Below are 18,028 nucleotides of genomic sequence, written 5' to 3' on the forward strand. Positions count from 1 at the left end.
TTGATAGGCATCAATAAATATTTGAAGGACAAAAAACATCATGGAGGCATAATAAAAACCCAAAAATATAAAGTACACGAGAAGGAGAAAGCACTAAAAATTACTGAGTTATGCTGGAAAATTAATATAAAGTTAGCAATTGAGAGATGAAAGCGGACATTATAAAGCATCTGTGAGTTTTATAACTTTTTGAGAGGAGTCCTCACAAGAAAACACATTACAGAAATGCTTTAGCCCAGCATAAGGCAAGGCATCGAAGTAGCTAAAAAGCCAGGGCATGGCCCGGGCATTTCAGAACTGCTCCCAGCCACCGCGCCTCACTCGGGCAAAGGCTTTATCGCAGACGGAGGTGGGGTGTAAGAGAAACAAACCAAAGCAACGTGAACCCCAAGGGAAGCAAAGCAGCAAGGTACTAGATTGTACCTATGAGTTCTGAGTAGGTGCACCAGCCGCCAACCCTGGAAAGCCTTCTGTCAAGAAAACACATGCTTCTCTTGTGTAGTAAAGCTCTTCTCACATGCAGACAAAATAGCAAAGAAAGGAAAACTGGTTGTTATATATAACTTGGAGCTGAGGAAGCCATTCTTTAGAGTAACTATTTATGGAAGTACAAGAGACACGCAATCCACTTGGAGCAAAATAAAAGGGTCAGTTATACCACAGCATTCTACCAGCAAGCTACCTTTGATACTGGGCAGCTAGTGGCAGCAGCACAGAGCTCTCTTCAGATCTTACATACCCTAATCTTGGCAAAGAGAAGGGACGGGCAGGAAAACAGCAAATGAACTTATTAAATGAAAATTATTCATTAAATGCGATAGTGTAATTATTCGTGTACAGGTATATTCTGCATGCATTGTACCCTTTCCAAGAAAAAAAATATTATCAAAACCAAGCATTCAAACACGAAGTCTCTTTTCATGTGCGGTATAACTCCTGTGCAAGCCTTTAAATTTCATTATCCATCATGTCCCTCTGAATGTGTAAACTCTTAAGGGTATTTATGCTACTCGGAAGACTAGGGACCATCGGTGCTTTTAGGGGAAAGCTGATCCCACTGGCCTGAGTCCCCTTTCGCAGCCTGCGGTGGTACAGCGAAGTCCGAAAGAGTTTCTGCTCTTGTCTTCTCACATAAAGACGTTAAAAGCAACCACTGAAAAGCAGCCATTGCTTCAATGGTTCAACCAATTAAATGGCTGATTTTAAAGTGTTGCTGATAAAAGTGTGAGTAAATACTCCTGGTATCCAGCTAAAGCCACTTTACTGCACTCTGCAGCTCTCGTGATTCTGGGTGAAGTTAAAAGGAGCAACCCCTCTGATGTGGACATAAGGAATCCCTAAGGCTCTTCCCTAGGCTCCGTACACATCAACCTCGCTGAGATAAGATGAAAGGATATTAGACTAATGTGAATTTGACTGTGAAGAATGACCTTCAGTGATAGCACTGTTGGCCAGCTTGCGTGTTTGAATATGTTCTAAGGCACAGCTGGAGGAGAATAATTTGCCACATACGTTCACGAGTGAAACGTAAAATACCAGTTTTCACTGTATGCAACAGTGCAATAATATTGTATACTGTACAAAGGTTGCATAAAGTGAATCTTTATCTAAGCCAGTGAATTGAGAAAGTTAAAGTTTTCAAACAGAAATACATTAGAAAAACCAAAAATGACCCGACAGTGCTTCAAACCAACCCCACCGCCCCGTTCTGCCATAGGTTGACTGGACTGATCTGCCCAAGTGAGGCAGAGAGGGACCACCCCAGAGCGTCCAAGCCAGGCTTGTACCTTAACCAGCAGTGCAAAATGCAGTGACTCACAGTGCACGGTGATGGTGGTCGAGTCCATCATGCTTTTGTCAGTCAGAGAGCACTTGTATTCCCCTGTCGCATTTCGCCTCACATCTGTCATTACATAGGTATCTGAGCTTCTTATACCTTCTGTTTCTCCCTGGGGATGGAAAACAAAACATTTATTGTATACGGGCCTGCTGAAAACATGAGTTTTTGATGAGACTGTTTTTTTAAAAAATTATTATAAGGATGGTAAAATACTCCAAAATAGGTATAGACACAGCATCGCCTAAGTGTAATTACCTATTAATAGCACTAAGATTTATTTTCTGCATAACACCATAGTTTTAAAACCACCTACAATTACTCCTTTAACTGAATGACTCACTTGTTTGAAGCAGATATTAAAAATCAAAATTTGAAAGTTTAGCAGAAAAAGGGAGAAAACAAAAGACTGAAACAGTCTACGAATAAGAGTGTTGCAGCAAAACAAATCTTGTTTCTGAATCTGCATCTGGAACGATGCATTCCGTTTAGGAACAACCATGACATGACGTGTGCTGCATTACACACCTCTGAACAGCACCAGCAAACCTTGCTCTGTCCACAGCATGGTATGGAGCCTGTTAGGGTATAGGCTATCTTATACACAGTTATCCATGGAAACTGGTGTGTTGAATTAGCCACCCAGCATTGCTTTCTGGCTGCCCAGTTCCCCAGTTTCCCTGGGGTTACAACCAACTCACTTAGATCAGCTTTGAAGCAAGCACAGAAGGAAACCCTAACTGGTATCTCTGAATCCAGCAAGAGATTGATGATACCCACGAGCCTTGCAAAGAAATCACTAATTCCAGCACTCCTTGAGAGAAAGGACCAGTATCAGGAAGCAGAGAGACTGGAGATAAGACAAACCCAGGTGTTTAGCTGGCTCGCTGTGATAGGGGAGCGGGGACAGACACCACAGACTTTTTCCCTGGCATCTAGTGCGTTCCTAGGATGACTCGCTGAATCTAAATGGCTGTTCCGAGATAAGAGGACTTCAGCTCCCAGTTTCTCTGGCTGCTTCTTCAGCAATTGAGACATGCCAGGAGCCACCCAAAGCAGATGAGGATTACGTTCAAAGGGCAACATGCAGTTTTTGAAATAACTGAAAGCATGCCACTGCTTTTGGCCTCTCTCAAGATCAGCTCTGCTCACGACTGCAGCAGGAACAAAAAAAATGGGATGTGACATAGAAGAGACAAGCAGGACTGGGAATCTTGGACTATAAAACCACATCTGTCTGTGGATTTGACCAATACTAAGATTAATGGTACCCAAGACTTTATTTTTCTCAATCTGCATCCTATGCGTTTGACAGATTTGTTCTACGCTTTCTCCTGTGCTGTCACACTTGTTCTTTTTTGTGTTGTTATGCCATTAAACAATTAATTAACTAAAGAAAAGAAATTGCACAAAATGTTTCATCTGTGAAGTCAAGAAAATGGCTGCATTAATTTCCTGTACTTTCACTGCTAGATCTTTGACTGTTATGACAACATATGAGATGGTTTTATTCAAGACACTAAACTGGTTTAGTCAAAACTGCTTCCTATCAAAATATCTGATGACGGGAAATGAAACCTGGCAATTTTTAGTAGGTCCTAACCCCAGAAAACTTGAGGTGGGGTGGGGGAAAGAAGAGTTTCTTTCTCAAAACATTTTGCCAGCTCAGGTGAGGCGCCCTCGGAGTCTGACATGATGGCTGATGTCTGCCCTCAGGTTTAGTCGCATCGAATCGCTTCCTTCATCTGTTACAAAATCACGGCTACACTGACATGTAGCAATGTCTGCGGGAAGGGATGATACAGAATATTTCACCGTGCAGTGACAGCAAGGTAGGCCTTACCGGAATGTAGAACAGGAACTCCTGCGGAGGAGGGTTGCCGTTCCCCAAGCACTTCAGAGTGATGTTATCACCTTCTTTAATGGTACTGCTTTGTGGCAGCACTTGAATGGTCACCTTCTCTGTTGGATCTGTGAAAATAACGTATATGTTCAATAGCTTCTGCCAAAACCCCACACAGTAACACTATGCATATGTATGCATGGCTGAAGAGTATGTGATGTTATCATCAAGCAGGTGAAGGTATTTGCATGCACAGATCTTTTAATAAAAGAACTGAAGTTAATCACACTTTCTACATTTTTTTCAATGAAGTGCAAAGAATCCATATGGTATAAAATTCATTCTTCTTCACCAAAATACCTGTAGCTGAAACAGCAGTGAGTACAACCACGTCACGTGCTTAAAAAAACCCAACCTGATCAGTATGAAGAGTTTCATGGTGCGATTTCATTATGACGGATTAACTTGTCCTCTGCAAAGCTCACTGTTTGGAGGACTGCAGCAATCAGAAAAATAACTGAAGCTGTCAACGCTTCGCATTAGTACTAGATAATAGCCGCCTTGCATTAAAAAGAAAGAAATACGAACTAAGCGACTACGTTCAGCCTATTCTATATGCTGATCACTACAGGCTTTCAGAAAGATGAATTTGGTGAACATAATGGGACCCTTAACATAGTCAACAGAACTGTAAATGTAACATACTTCTGTCATGTTCAGTGAAGTTGAACTATAACTTATATTTTACTTTGGTGATTTTTTTTAAGGTGAAGACAGAGTGTACTTTAATAGATGCTATTCTTTCTAAGTAGAAGCCTAAATATAATTTTTCAAAAACAAAGTGAAATGAACAAAATTAAAGGAAATAATATGGGCAGATAACTCTCACTGTTTTAATTTCAATGAATAAATAAAATTCCATCAAAGATGCCAGTCTTGCATTAAGACACAGTACAGTGCACCTTATTAGACACTAAAAAAATCTACACGGCAGAGAAACCCTTGCCCGACAGTTGATTTTGTGTGTTTAGCGAAGCGTGTGCTCTACAGCCCTTCCAGCCCTCAAGGCATTCATCATCTCTGTCTTCTGCGACAAGATTTCTCAATCACAGGAGCTGCGTTCTGCTGTGGCCTCTCGGTGTCTGAGAGCCCTATCACAGCACCTCGCTCCTCCTTGTTGGAGGAGGGGTACTGGGCTTCAACAAGCCCCCTCCTCCCTCCTCAGATGCACCAGCCTCGGCTCCCTCCCACCTCCGAACAGCTCCCATCTCCGTAGCTTCAGAGCTGAAGCACAACTTTGCTGGCCTAGGAAATGGAAGCCCAGCATCGCTGCTGGTGTGGGATGCCACGGATGCGATGAAGCAGCTGGCCAGGAAGCACACGCATGCCTCTTGGCTGCTGCTGCGCCACAAAAAAAACATTTTCAGGGGCTTTGTGGAGAGCGAGCCTACTGCAGAAACCCATCTCTACTTCTCTTGAGTTTATGTGAAGATGACCAAATGCAAAAAAGTTATCATAAAGGATGTCTAGATATACCCTGGCATTGCTTAGGCTTTGTCTCAAGACTGAAGAGGGATGAATTATAATGAGGAAGCCTTTAGGACTTTCATTTGGAACAGGTTTTTACCACAGAGATGAACAGAACTGGATTAAAAATGGACACAGTTAAACAAGAATGACGCTCCTGCAAACCCCCAGTCTCATGTCGGAATACCTTACCCTTTTATCTACTGCAGTCAACCAGAAGCAAATTTTTAGTATCATTCTCTAAACTGGGGAGGGGGGCGGGAAATAAAATCCACAGCAGTAAATAGCAAAAGACTAATTACATTGTTCTCCAAGGTGAAGAGGTCACCCTTCTGAGGAAGACATGACCTGATGACAGGAAGACACAGCATTCAGTGCAAGGCTGCGCGCTGCTCGGCGTGCAGAATGCGCTCCCCTGCCATCGCCAATACAGGGAGCAGCACAGAGAAGGTGTATCTTCCCTCTCAGGGGCACACATCCCTGGCTTGGCCCATCCTACCTTCAGTCAGCCTGAGATTCTGTTTTCTGCAAGAGTAAAATCCTGGCAGCCAGCACCAAAAGGCTGCTACTCAGTAAACCTGCTATCCCAGACCCAGCCATGACTGCGTCGTTTCAAGGAAAACACCACTGCTGGAAGAAGCATGAGTACAAACTGGTTTTGACTCTAACCTGTTACGAAAAGAAGTTTATCCATGACGAGACAGAGACTTCACAACAGGGCGCAACTGGGAATTCTGCCTCACAGACATGACCTGGGATCGCTGATCCATGCTGAGCAGAACCCGGCATAACAGGTTCTAAATAACTTAGATATCTGAGATCTACCTAACTGCCCAGCTCCAAGCATCCTCCTGTCTTACTCCTGCTACTCTTTGTAGTTTGCTTGCTACAGCTGCAACGCAGAGCTGGTAACTACCGCTAGCTGAGCTAGAGTTATCCAATTCCAACTAGCATCCAGCTCTTCTCACACTAGGTTACAGCAGCTGGCTGCTTCCACAACGTCAGCTAGCTGTTAAACACCTCGGTACTACAGACTGCACCAACCCAGAGCTGACCCCCACCAAACAGTCAAACTGAATAGGTGTATCTTCAAAAAATACCTTGTGCAGGCATAGTTTTAAACATGCTCTCCCCATTTCTTTAAGACAAATGGGTAAGTTGCAAAGAATGAACAGCAGGTCTTCTTTATGATTTTTTTTCTACTTGCTTCACAGATACAAAACACAATAGTTTTGACAGACAACCTGAAAAAAAAGGCGGAAAAACTTCCATTTCTTAGAGTTAGAGTCTGGTGGTTTTTTTTTCATCTCCATTATATTTGACTCATTAAAAAATCACATTTATTAAGAAAGAAACTAATTAGGACCACTCAACTAAATTAAAACCCAAAACCAAATCAGACATGTCGTTATCATCAACTAACATCAATCACAAAATTCATCTGTCGAAGCTCTGGACGTCTGCTAATAAAGAGTTTCACAAATTCATTTGGAGAGGCATTTGAGCAGAGTAAGGAATTGAAGTTACTGCAAATGAAAATACTCAGAAGGGAAATTGGGTTAGCCCGTACTCGACAGGCGAAGTTCACACTGGAGGACTCTTCAGCACTGAGGGTGTGCCTGTCCCCCGGCGCTGCCAGAGCAGCAGCACAAGGATACTGCCTGTCTCTGGAGGAAGAACGGTCTTAATTAAGTTGTTACTAGACCAGGCTTAAAAGAACCAGTCTAGCAATCATTAAGTCTTTAACACGGAGCGCACATGCTATCTGGTGCGATTCTGCAGTGCTGTGCAACCTTCTTCTTCCCTCGCATTGGGCAGTCCACGACCGCAGGTGCACGAAGTACGTGCATCACAGAAATCTGCAAGAGCCACATCCTCAGCAGGTGAAGTAGCCGAATGCGTGAAATGAGGACAGCAAAGCATCTCTCAGCAAGTGATAGCAAAAAATGCTTTCTGGTCATTACACTTCTTCCCTGTGAACATCTGCCATACACAGCAGGAGTTATTCATGGCCATGGGGCTCCACAGATGACAGAAAAAAGAAAAGAAACGCAACAGTGATATTTGGTACCCAACTTTAAACTAAAAAAAAAAAAAAAAAAATCTCTAGCTTTAAAGTCCACAGGCTTGAAATCTGTATGTTATTTCCAAGGATAATGGCTGCTGTTCCAAAGGTTTTCTTCCCCATTAGGAGTGACAGTTGTCATTCTGGAGAAACAGCTAGTGAAAAGAAGACCTTCATTTACTCCAGCTTCTCCAGGTGAAACCAAGGAGCAGCTGCTCCAAGGTTTGATTTCATCTGACCAAGGTCAAAACCGATCCCCTGTTCTGCAGCCCAACAAACATTACCTGTGAAGAAGCAAGCAACCACCTAGGTAGAGCATACCCTGCCACTGCAAGCCAGAGGATTTAATTTTCAAGCCCATGGGGCACATGTGCTAGCTGGAGAAATCCATTGCCTTAGCAATCTTTTTTATTTTCAGCTGGATCACAGAGCTGTCACACCATGTCTATTAAAACCCTATTAGATGCCCAACTGTATACTTAGAGCCTATCACTCCCAAAACAGAGGCTTTTCTGTTGTAAGCTGAGGTAATACCTGAAGTGTGCAGAACGAGAACATGGGGCTGGCCATATTGCCTATCTCCTCTGCATTCCACTGTGACCTTCTGCCTCCTACAGTCCTTCACAAGCATCATTTGACAAGACTGAAATGCTTCTTCCCCCCTTTCTCCCTGCTACCACCCCCTTTCCCTGCCCCCTGCCTGTTGTGGCCACTCAAAGGAGAATTACGATTTTCACATTTTCACATGGGTCAATAGCACAGTAAGGAAGTTCCTTTAAGGCTTAGGCCAGTTGGAAGGAATTATTTACAGAAACACTCTGCTTAAAAGTCTACCAATACTCCAATGATACATTTTAAATGTAAAAATCTGCACCTTACAGCTGTAGAGAAGGTGCTGTGCTCTGCGCAAGGCAGCCTGCCGGCATTAGCTGTTTGGTGCTGACTTGGGAAAAATGAAAAACATTTGACTGTACTGAAACCTGCGTTGTGTGTTCATTGCATATTTCAGGGGGCACAGGAAGTCAACTCGGTCAACCACTCTAACTTCTGTTTGAGTTCTGAAAAGCCCCTTGCACTGCAACTTTTTGTGGTTACCCCCTTCCCCTTGCCAATGTAATCTCAACATTCAGTGTTTGACTGTTAGAAAGAAAGAAATCGCAGGTAAATCTGAAGATTCAAATTTAAAATTACACAGACAACGTACTCTGACCATCTTGCTGCAAATGAGCTCTGAAGAAACCAGCTTGGCAGCCAAGCAGCAATGTCTCTGTAATTTTTTAAACTGTCTCCGATTTTGGTCTGTGTGTCCCCGTCCCTGTCCCCCCCCCCCCCCCCCCGCCCTGCGGCAGACCTCCTACAGCAATAGATGCTTTTTAATAACTTACAGTGAACGTCAAAGACAACTGGTTCAGACTGTATTGTCTTCTGGCCTGACGGTCCGTAATACGTCACAATGCAAGAAAACTTGGCATTTGCATCTTCCTTTGTGGGCATGTACTGAAGAGATGATGTCATGGTGAAGAGCCCAGTTGCTTTGTCCACAATCTTTTGCAAATTTATGACCACAACTGAAAAGGAAATACTGGTTCAGCGTCACACAGGCAGAATTTGCAACCTTTTTCCAACATTTTGTTGCCTGCTCTGCATTTGTTATCAGGCTGCAAACACGCAAGCAACATGACAAATTACCCAAGAGACTGCACAAACAGTTTTCCTTTAGTATTGCCACGGACATATACCAGCAACGTTTTAGCAACAACATACCCCTAACATACTGTACATTTTAAATCAACTCAAAACAAAAAACTAATTGCAAACTAGTGTTTTTTTAAATACAAATCGCAGCTTAATTTGTAAGACAGAAAGAAGGCCTCAAAGACGCTGGCAAAAAAAATTTGTAGGATTGTATTTATGACTTAACTTTGTAAGCATTCTCTGGTTTATAGACGGTAAAATACTGTGGTCTGATCAGCCTGTCAAAATGAAAGGTGAAAGGGAGGGAAAAACACAGTTCTTAAATATCCTGGAGAAAATATACCTGTATAAGGAGATGATGAATACATGATCCACAACACAATACCGGACAGGTACGAAACCGAGACAGCTAATACACGAGCAGAAGCTGGAAATCAGATACAGGTTTCCACTAGCTACACAGACTCGAGAAGAGCTTTGCACTAGCACCACCAAAGGCACCCCTCCTCCCCATGATGCGGTTGTAAAGCTGGAACTGAAAGAGGTGATATGGCATAGCTTGGGTGCTCCTCAAAGCCCCAAACTTTCCTTCCAGTTTCATCTTTCCACGTGAGTAGTTTCCTCAATGGAACAACACCTCTGACCAAAGTAGAGCAGCCCCTCTGAACACAGCTCTTGGGGCATACCCCTGCCTGTGCCTGGCCACTACAGAAACGTACCTTCATCCACAGGCTGCAGAACTCTCCCATTTTTGTACCATGTAACATTGCCTTCAGGATAACTGTCCCTTGCAACGCACTCTCCGAGCTGCAAAACAGAAAGGAATTAGTTGCTCTTTTTCTCCACTATGTTTTAATATAATTCTATTTTCGCTTATGCTGCTTTGGGTAAAAATTGCCAGAAAGTTCAAATCCTTAACCGCAATTGTTTTTCTTAAATAGGACACATCCCACCAGCGAGGCTCAGGCATGCTTTGGAAGAGGGTTCAGTGGTGGCTCTAAGCCCAGGACGGCCGCTGTTTGCAGAGCCGGGCAGGGCTAACGCAGCAGCAGCAAGGGAGCTGCTGTGCTCAGCCTGGCCACGGACCACAGCCGCGCAGAGGCAGGTGGGCACGCAGCACACGCACCCCCCGAGCCTCAGCCCGCCGCCTCTCTGTCTTGGCTGTGAACTTCAGGCAACCATCAGGCACGTAACTCGGGAGGAGAATGCTGCTCTTACCATTTGTAGCTTCTCTGTTTCTAAGAAGTCTGCTTGATGTAAGATTTCTGGTTGAGAGGGTTGTTCTAAAACACAAACAGGATAAAAGTACTAGTGAAGGGAGCACAGACAGCTGTTTGAAAAGCAGAAAGTTGCTACAAGATACATAGACCTTGAGGCTAAATGGTACCATCTGGCCTGGCATAGTCTTACCTACGCTTTGCCACTAAAAGAAGAAAAAGCGAGATACTTCTACCTCAATATTAGCAAATGGATTGAAAAGGAAAAGCCATCACCTTAAAATGTGTCATACCTCCTGTCATGAGTTCCATGAGTTCCATGCATTCTGACAATACGTATTTTAGCCAGGCAGACTAGTTCAGCAGCTGGGAGGAGAGAACCTGATCTGATCTATCTGATTTATGTGATACACATGCTGGAGGAGGAAGCAGTGGTACAGAAACTATAGCAACAAAAAAGCGGCCTTACTGTGGGTAGTACTGTGGCTGAGCTGCCACATATAAAGGAACAAAATCAACCTAATCATTCTTCTAATGTTTATTTTTCCTAACTGGGATTGTTACGTTTCAGAAATCCAGATGATAGAGATAAGTGTAATTACTTCAACTGATTCTGAGTTAGTTATGAGTCTCTTAAAAAAAAATATTTTTTTCTTCAGTGTCAGTATGTCTTCTTGTTTACCTTTATTATGGTAGATGGACCTCTTAGCTTGCCAAAGTGGAGGATCTATCAGTGTTTCCATCATAAAAGGCTACTTTCTAGAGACTATATAACTTGTCTGTTAAAATAGTTTGGCCTGAAGCCCGGAATGCAAATCTTCATCTCCAAAAGAGACAGTTTTCCCCACACTTTTAAAAGAAGAGCGGAAGAGTGTGTGGGGGGAATCAATGTTTATACAGCCAAAGAAGCCTCTCCACCCTAGCTATACTGCTTAAGTAAGTGTACTTTATACTTTTACAGACTGAAACATCCTTAACCATGCCAGCTTACAGGACCTTTTTCCCAAATCAAGCTCCCTATGAAATAATGTGCTGGGATGTCAGTAACCCCAGCCCAAAGCCAACTTCACGCTATCTGGCCAAGATCTCCGCACCCTGCTGAAGTTGCTAACGCACAGGTGCACCACGCCAGCTGCGGCAGGGGTGGCAAGCCTCCCGTTTCCAAAAGAATCCCTTTGCTCTGTGCGCATCTGCAGGTATGTGTATGTGTCGGGATATGTGCGAATGCACAGATATTCTTCGCTTGGAAGATTATGCCACGATGCAGCAACAACAGCTCAAAAGGGAAATGAAAGGCAACAAAAGCCATTCATTCGACATTTGCAAACAACTTTGCTTGTGGCAAAAATCAAAAAGAAACAAAAGAAATAGCCAAAGCTATACACCAAAACCATTGCAATTTCTTCAAAGGGCTAATAAAGGGTATTTGTTTTTTTAAAGATATGTGCATTTTTATTTGTCCTTTGTTAGTTTTAAAGGAAAAAGGGTAACCTATTTTCTCTAAGAACCTGTCCAGGGCAAATAATTTCATGTCAATTCAAGCAAATGTGGTTTTACAAGACCATTAACAGGCCTCTCTGGTTCAGATCTTTGGGTCGCATAAACAGGCACAGTTGGCTGCCTGTCACACTCACCCACTGATCGAAACCACAAACCACACCACCATCCTCCCCCCTCCTCTGCTTTGCTTCCTTTCCCTCCCTTCATCTCCCCCAGGACTGGTTTGAGAACACAGACCTTTCGGTGCTGGGGACCCCCTGCAGGGCTGTGACCAACGGGAGGACCCCCAGCTCCATGGTCCCTGTGTGGTTTTTTGCATGCTGTGGTGACGATGCCGCAGTTGGGAGCCCACCACCTGCTCTCCCAGAGCCGCTCTGAAGGGAACCGCCTGCTGCCAGACCCCCTGGCCACAGCAGGGGCTCCAAGGTAATTTACTACAAAAGACATATCTGGCATTTACTAGCTCTGCGAGAAGAAATTGTAAACTTGGCAGCAGTGGAGCTCACTTTGGTGGGTTTGCAGCTTCAGCACACTGCTTGTCTCTCAGCTTAAGGGCTTGCCAAAGTACTTTGCAACTCCATATAGGCCCTACAATACAGAGGAATAGAGCTCACTGCCTGCAAAAGCCAGGCATCGGTGTGGCTGGACCACAGCTCCTGTCCGCTGGGCTGCTCCACGCTGGAAACTAGCCATTGATTTTCAGCAAAAAGATGCTGACAGGATCCATCTGGAAAGCTGGTAGAGCTTGTTTGAGTGGTCCGGTGAGTGAGACTAGCAGGTGGTACCTGTGCAATGAGCCATTGCAGCTCGTTAGTTCTGAGTTAATCAGGTAGCACAGCTGAGGACATGGCAAGCTCCAGCGAAACAGAGCCTCCCTCACCACTTCGGGGATGCAGCTGAGTTTCAGGGGCGCAAGACTTTGGTTTATGAGGGTTCACACCTGCTGCAGCCCTGCTCTCTACCTGTGCTTCAACAAGTTAAATAAACTCCACAGGTTAAATAGACAAAGCTTGCAGGCTGCTCTGAACTCTTTTGTAATTAGAACAAGCAAAAAAAAACCCCAAGAAAACCCAAAAAGCAGGCTCAAGGAAGTTAAATGCGAAGAAATGTTCAGAGAACCCTACATAATGTTGTGAATTCAAAATGAAGAACTGCAAAGGTAACCTCTTCTTGCAGTGCTCAGCTGGCCTGTAAGGAGCAGCTGGGGGAGCTGGGGGTGCTCAGCCCAGGGAAAAGGGGGCTCAGGGGGGACCTTCTCGCTCCCTACAGCCGCCTGACAGGAGGTGGTGGCGAGGGGGGGTTGGTCTCTTCTACCACGTAAAGAAGCAACAAGACAAGAGGAACCAGCCTCAAGTTGCACCAGGGGAGGTTTATGTTGGATATTAGGAACGTCTTCACCGAAAGGGTGGCCAGGCACTGGCACAAGCTGCCCAGGGAGGTGGCGGAGTCACGTCCCCGCCATGCAGCCATGGCACTCAGGGACATGGTTCAGTGGTGGCCTTGGCAGTGCCGGGTTAACAGCTGGACTTGATGGTCTTAAAGGTCTTTTCCAATCAAAACAATTCTATGATATTGCATGTGTGGCATCCTCCATTCTTATCTTCCTCAGTAAACAGAAGCTTTCTCTATTAGTATTAATGCATAAAATAAAATATACAAGCTGTGCTCCACGGCTGAGTTAGCACTGTGTTAATATTTAGTACAGTACACAGTAATTCAAGCAGTTAGCATTTCATTTCACCATATACCACTGTCTCATCTACATATTTACTGCTGTGCAATAAGTAAACATGATAATTCTTTATCATTTCCTCCGAAGCACTGTGTTTACTATGCGTGCTCCCAGCACACTCCTCCCTGTTGTCACTAATTCGATTGTTCTTGCAGACAAATTGAAAGTGAAAAGAGGGAAAGGAATTACTGTTGACTCCTAATCTAGCTTCAAACTCATTTCTGCCACTGACAGACTCCTGCCGTGACACCACCGATGGCTCCCTGACACCTTCTCCCCGGGAAAAGCGTAGGGCTGCCCTTCCAAAGCGTGCAGCCGGGTTTTCCAAGCACAAATGTGGTCTCTGAAATGCCCAACCCTGCAGTCAGCACGTTCCCACCACAAAGGCTTACTTTGACTGCGTAAACCAGCATCTGAAGAGTGACAAAGGCAAAAAAAAAAAAAAAAAAAAAAAAAAAGACATATAAAACAATCAAGCTGAAGAAGACAGCCACTGCCGTCACCGGGCAGCATCAGTGCTAGCCAAGGGCTGAGGGCCACCTCTGCGAGGGGCTGCATCTCTGCTCGGAAGTGGCCAGGTTTGTCCACGTTTCCATCGCATCACCTCGAACGCCACTAAACTTTGCCGCGGATTGCTGTTCCTCCTGGTGGTTCAAGCAGGGGACAACATCAACATTTGGCTCTGGCAACTGGTTTGCCAGCCCCTCGCTGCCTCCCTCCCCGCTCATACTGCTGCATACTGGCTGCTCGGAGATGCTTTAAACCTCGCCTCGATCTAATCCTGCAGCCCGCACACAGTTAATGCTTCCCTCCTGCAGAAAAATTCGCTCGGAGAACAAATGGAAAATAATCAGTGCTAATTTTACATTTTTCATTTCCAAGGCCAAATGACATCACATAAGTGAGTCATTATCAAAGCCTAAAATTCTCTTTGAGCCAGCACTTATCATGAATAAACTGCAAGTGCAGGCAGTCCTGTTACACAAATGCCACCAGTAGATTACATTTTTGAAAGCCGCAGAAATTGCTAGTCTTAGTAATTTACTCAGCCAAACTTACTTTCTTGGCTTTAATCTTTCCCTTAAACAAAAGTTCCTGTAATTTACGATTCAGATGCTGATGAATGTTAACAGTAATAACAACTAGATTTACTTACTGAAGACTTTGACTATCGTTGGCTCTTCAGAAACATCATCTTCTGTAACTAGCATACACACAAATCTCTTTTCATCGCTGATCCGTGCGTTCCTGATGGATAATGTATAGTTTTCTGAGAGACTCAACCTGTCTTTGTAGTCTGGTACATCATCATACTGTACATTTTTTTTTGTTGATGATCTGAAGGCAATAAATACTGGAGATCCATTTGGCATTTCCTATAATAAAAGGATAAACACCTCTGTTTTGCATAAATATTCATTTACAAGTTCCTGAAGATCTGCAATTGGTACGAGCCCATAATTAAAACAAAATCTGAAAACTACATCAGATGGTGGGGTTTTTTCCTGATTAATTTCTGCTGCACAAACAAGAAATACAGTGTAATACGAGAGGTAGTTTAAGACTGCCGTGGCACATATTGAGAACATCATCAATAGAAATAATTTCAATCCTTTGGCTCAATCTCAGCATAGCACAAGACTTTCTCTGATGAAGGCTGGTAGTTCTGGCACCACATGCCTCTGTCTTTATGAAAAAGTATTTGAAACAGAAGCATCTGTGATCTAGGCTCAAAAGCCTCAGTTCCCTATTTTTTTCCCATCATTGTTTTACATATTCATATTGTTTGTCTGGGATATTCCGACTTCATTCCAAATGCAAGATTTAATCAGGCATAACTGCCTATTTCATTCTAAATTAGTTTTAAGATTCTTTTTCTCCCCTTTGTTTTTAAAGGACCCAAGAGTTTGTGGCATAGGAATATACATACAATCAAATATTGTTATTTATGCATGTCAGGATAATCTGCAAAATATTTTCTAGACAACCTCCTTATATTAATCAGTATGCAGGTGCCATCCTAAGAAGGAATACAAAGCTGATGGCCTCACACACACCTCCCGCAGCTAAAATTTGTATTTACGAGAGACAAAGTTATGGGTGGAGTTCTGTGGGACTTGGTTCCCCACTCCTTACACACACCCGCAGCAGGGACAGGCAGTGCTTGCCTTTGTTTAAAGTGAGGTGAAAGGCTGGCTCCACCTTCACCTTCAGTGTTGTGCTGGGGGCTGGAAGGGGGTTTCATTCCCTTTCATCCCCTGCACCTCGCAGCACTGATGCGAGCAGTGTTCCCAGCACAATACTGCAGCTTGACTGTGGAGCCCACAAAAAGCATGATGATGCTGTGACAAGAGATGAGTGGTGTTAGAGCTGGGCAGAGAGCAGGAGGCAACAGCTAACGTACAGTTTAAATTCCCTTATAGTATTTCTCCTTCTCGCACTTTTAACTCTTGGATTACTCTAGATGTCCGTCACACAGGAAAGAAAGCGTTGCCTTGGCTCGATACACAAGAAGTCGGATGTCAAGTGCAAACCAGCCCTTAACTCCGTAGGGTTATGCCTGCTCCTGCCATGGGGGGCAAGCCTCCCAGTACCCCTGGGCTCCCTGCCAGGAACCCCAACCATACTCCCAAGGCAGCAGAGCAGACCATAGAGTGCCTCCTTCCAATAAAATAATCACCCAATGAAAAAAACCAACCCCTAAACCAACCCTCCTTCCCCCAGTACAAACAAGCATTGCTATGCTGGGGGCTCTCCTGGGAGAATGAGTATCACTTCTTGTGTAGGCTGTGTCAACAATTTCATACAACAGCAACTACACAGGGGGTTTTTTTGCATGTTAGCTTTTGTGTCCCTTTCCAGTTAGAAGAAGCTGTAACACCTCCATTTGCTGCTTGGTACTTGTCTGAGATGAGCAATCCAAATGAACGAGGAAGAGATAATGCATTTCTTTTTCCCAAAACAGCTTTGCATCTTCATAGAGATGGACTTGTGTCTTTCCAAGAAAAGTCAGCAGCCTGCACACTGCACAATGTAGGGACTGCATCTTCTGAACGCTTATGTGACACAGTTTCGCCTTCCCTTTTTGAAGAAACGTTCTCTGCAGACTTCTGAGTTCATTTCCCAAAGCATGTTTGTGGAGGAGGAACTCCTGAGCAGACGAGGGCTGCAAAAGCTGCGAACCTCCAGGTACGAGGGAAGGAGCTGAGTGGGATTACGGACCCTCCCAGAAGCAGACCCACCGGCTGTAGGCTGGTGCATGCCATTTACAGAGAGAGAGAGAACTACATATTTTTTAATCCACTGTTGTAGTAACAATCACCTGCTATTGCTGGTAACATTTTGGTTTGAGGATGAGAGAAGGTTTAGATCAACTTCACAGAAACAGGCAAACCAGCTGTCCCGATGGCAGTCTAAGAAGCAAAAGGGTTTTGACGTTGCAGTGGGTTTTTTTCCATGTATGTTTGCAGGTTTCATTTGACTTTGATATGTTTATTCCCCTTTTGGCCTGGGATACGGATGGCATACAGAAGTGGCACATCCCACGGTGTTTCTCCCACAGGCTGACCAAGGCGACCAGGCGAGCACCCAAGTTTCTGCCTTTGTTCTCTGAGCGCCAGAAATATCAGAGAGAAACCACCAGCAACTCTGTTCAGGTCAGCTCTGCCCTCTTCTTCGGGGTGTGTTAAACACAGCGACGCACAAAACGCTGCCGAATGACTGACAGAACTCAGGGACGGTGCCTGCCCGGGGATGGAGGCAGCCCACTGCAGAAGTACGCACACGTACAAGGACAGCTCTGTCCAGTCAGCCAGGCACCGCCGGGTAACATGCCAGGTCCCTAATACCGGTTGGCAGAGAACTCCCGGATAATTATTTCTCTTAAACAATGAGATTAATTCCTCAAACCTCTAATCTAGGCTTGGCAGAAATTATGCGGATTGGGATCTTGCAGTTTTACAAACACAGGAATAAAAGCCTTTGTATCTGAAGCAGAAATCCTACCGATCGGAATCTGACAATCTCATACACAAAAAATACATACCTTCTTATACCAGCTCTAATGAATGTAAAGATAAGCTATACTTACATATTTCCATTTTCCAAACATAAGACCATCTGGTACTTCTAGACGACAAGGCATAGTGATGGTATCTCCATATACCGCGTTTACTGTGTACAATCCCAGAGCTAGAGCAGAAAGGGAAAGAGAGGGAACAATTGTAAGTGTTTGCTTGAATTCCCGAGTGCCAGCTAATGTTTGGTTCACAGCTGTTACAAAAGAAGAGCCACCACCCTTGCCAGGGGTTATTTCACAGCACGCAGGATTTATCCCCAAACCTCGGACAAAACAGGATCCTGCCACTGCACTTGTGCACTCCAACATTGTGACCTTTCTGGACCCACGTTTCCCACAGCAGGCAACAGGAGCCTGGTGGATTTCCCAACTTGGATTGCACTCACTCAGCTGGATGACCACGTACCCTACAATCAGTATCCACATCTATTGTCTCACAACTTGTGAAGAAAAATCCCTAAACCTTTATTTTCTTCATCCACAAAACCAGCAGCATCTGCCTGGAGAGATTACACTGCAGTGCAATACTGCGAG

The 18,028-nt window shown here is 44.3% G+C and overlaps 1 protein-coding gene across 2 annotated transcripts in view; it reads right to left on the bottom strand.

Annotated features, from left to right (window-relative positions):
* ALCAM (activated leukocyte cell adhesion molecule) overlaps positions 1 to 17,607 on the bottom strand; it is a 37,656-nt gene extending 20,049 nt beyond the window's left edge. Inside the window, exons 1-7 of one of the 2 annotated variants that reach the window (XM_037378256.1) lie at positions 17,507 to 17,607; positions 14,573 to 14,792; positions 10,186 to 10,250; positions 9,687 to 9,774; positions 8,658 to 8,840; positions 3,681 to 3,808; positions 1,820 to 1,949 (exon numbers count right to left, since the gene is read on the bottom strand). In XM_037378256.1, coding sequence (XP_037234153.1) covers positions 1,820 to 1,949; positions 3,681 to 3,808; positions 8,658 to 8,840; positions 9,687 to 9,774; positions 10,186 to 10,250; positions 14,573 to 14,792; positions 17,507 to 17,560 — 868 coding nt within the window. In that variant the 5' untranslated portion in view covers positions 17,561 to 17,607. The remainder of the gene's footprint in view (positions 1 to 1,819; positions 1,950 to 3,680; positions 3,809 to 8,657; positions 8,841 to 9,686; positions 9,775 to 10,185; positions 10,251 to 14,572; positions 14,793 to 17,506) is intronic. The other variant, XM_037378255.1, reaches the window with a different exon arrangement.
* Between the last annotated feature and the right edge of the window lie 421 nt (positions 17,608 to 18,028).

This window comes from Falco rusticolus, chromosome 2 (genome assembly GCF_015220075.1).
Source record: "Falco rusticolus isolate bFalRus1 chromosome 2, bFalRus1.pri, whole genome shotgun sequence".
Classification (NCBI taxonomy): Eukaryota; Metazoa; Chordata; class Aves; order Falconiformes; family Falconidae; genus Falco; species Falco rusticolus.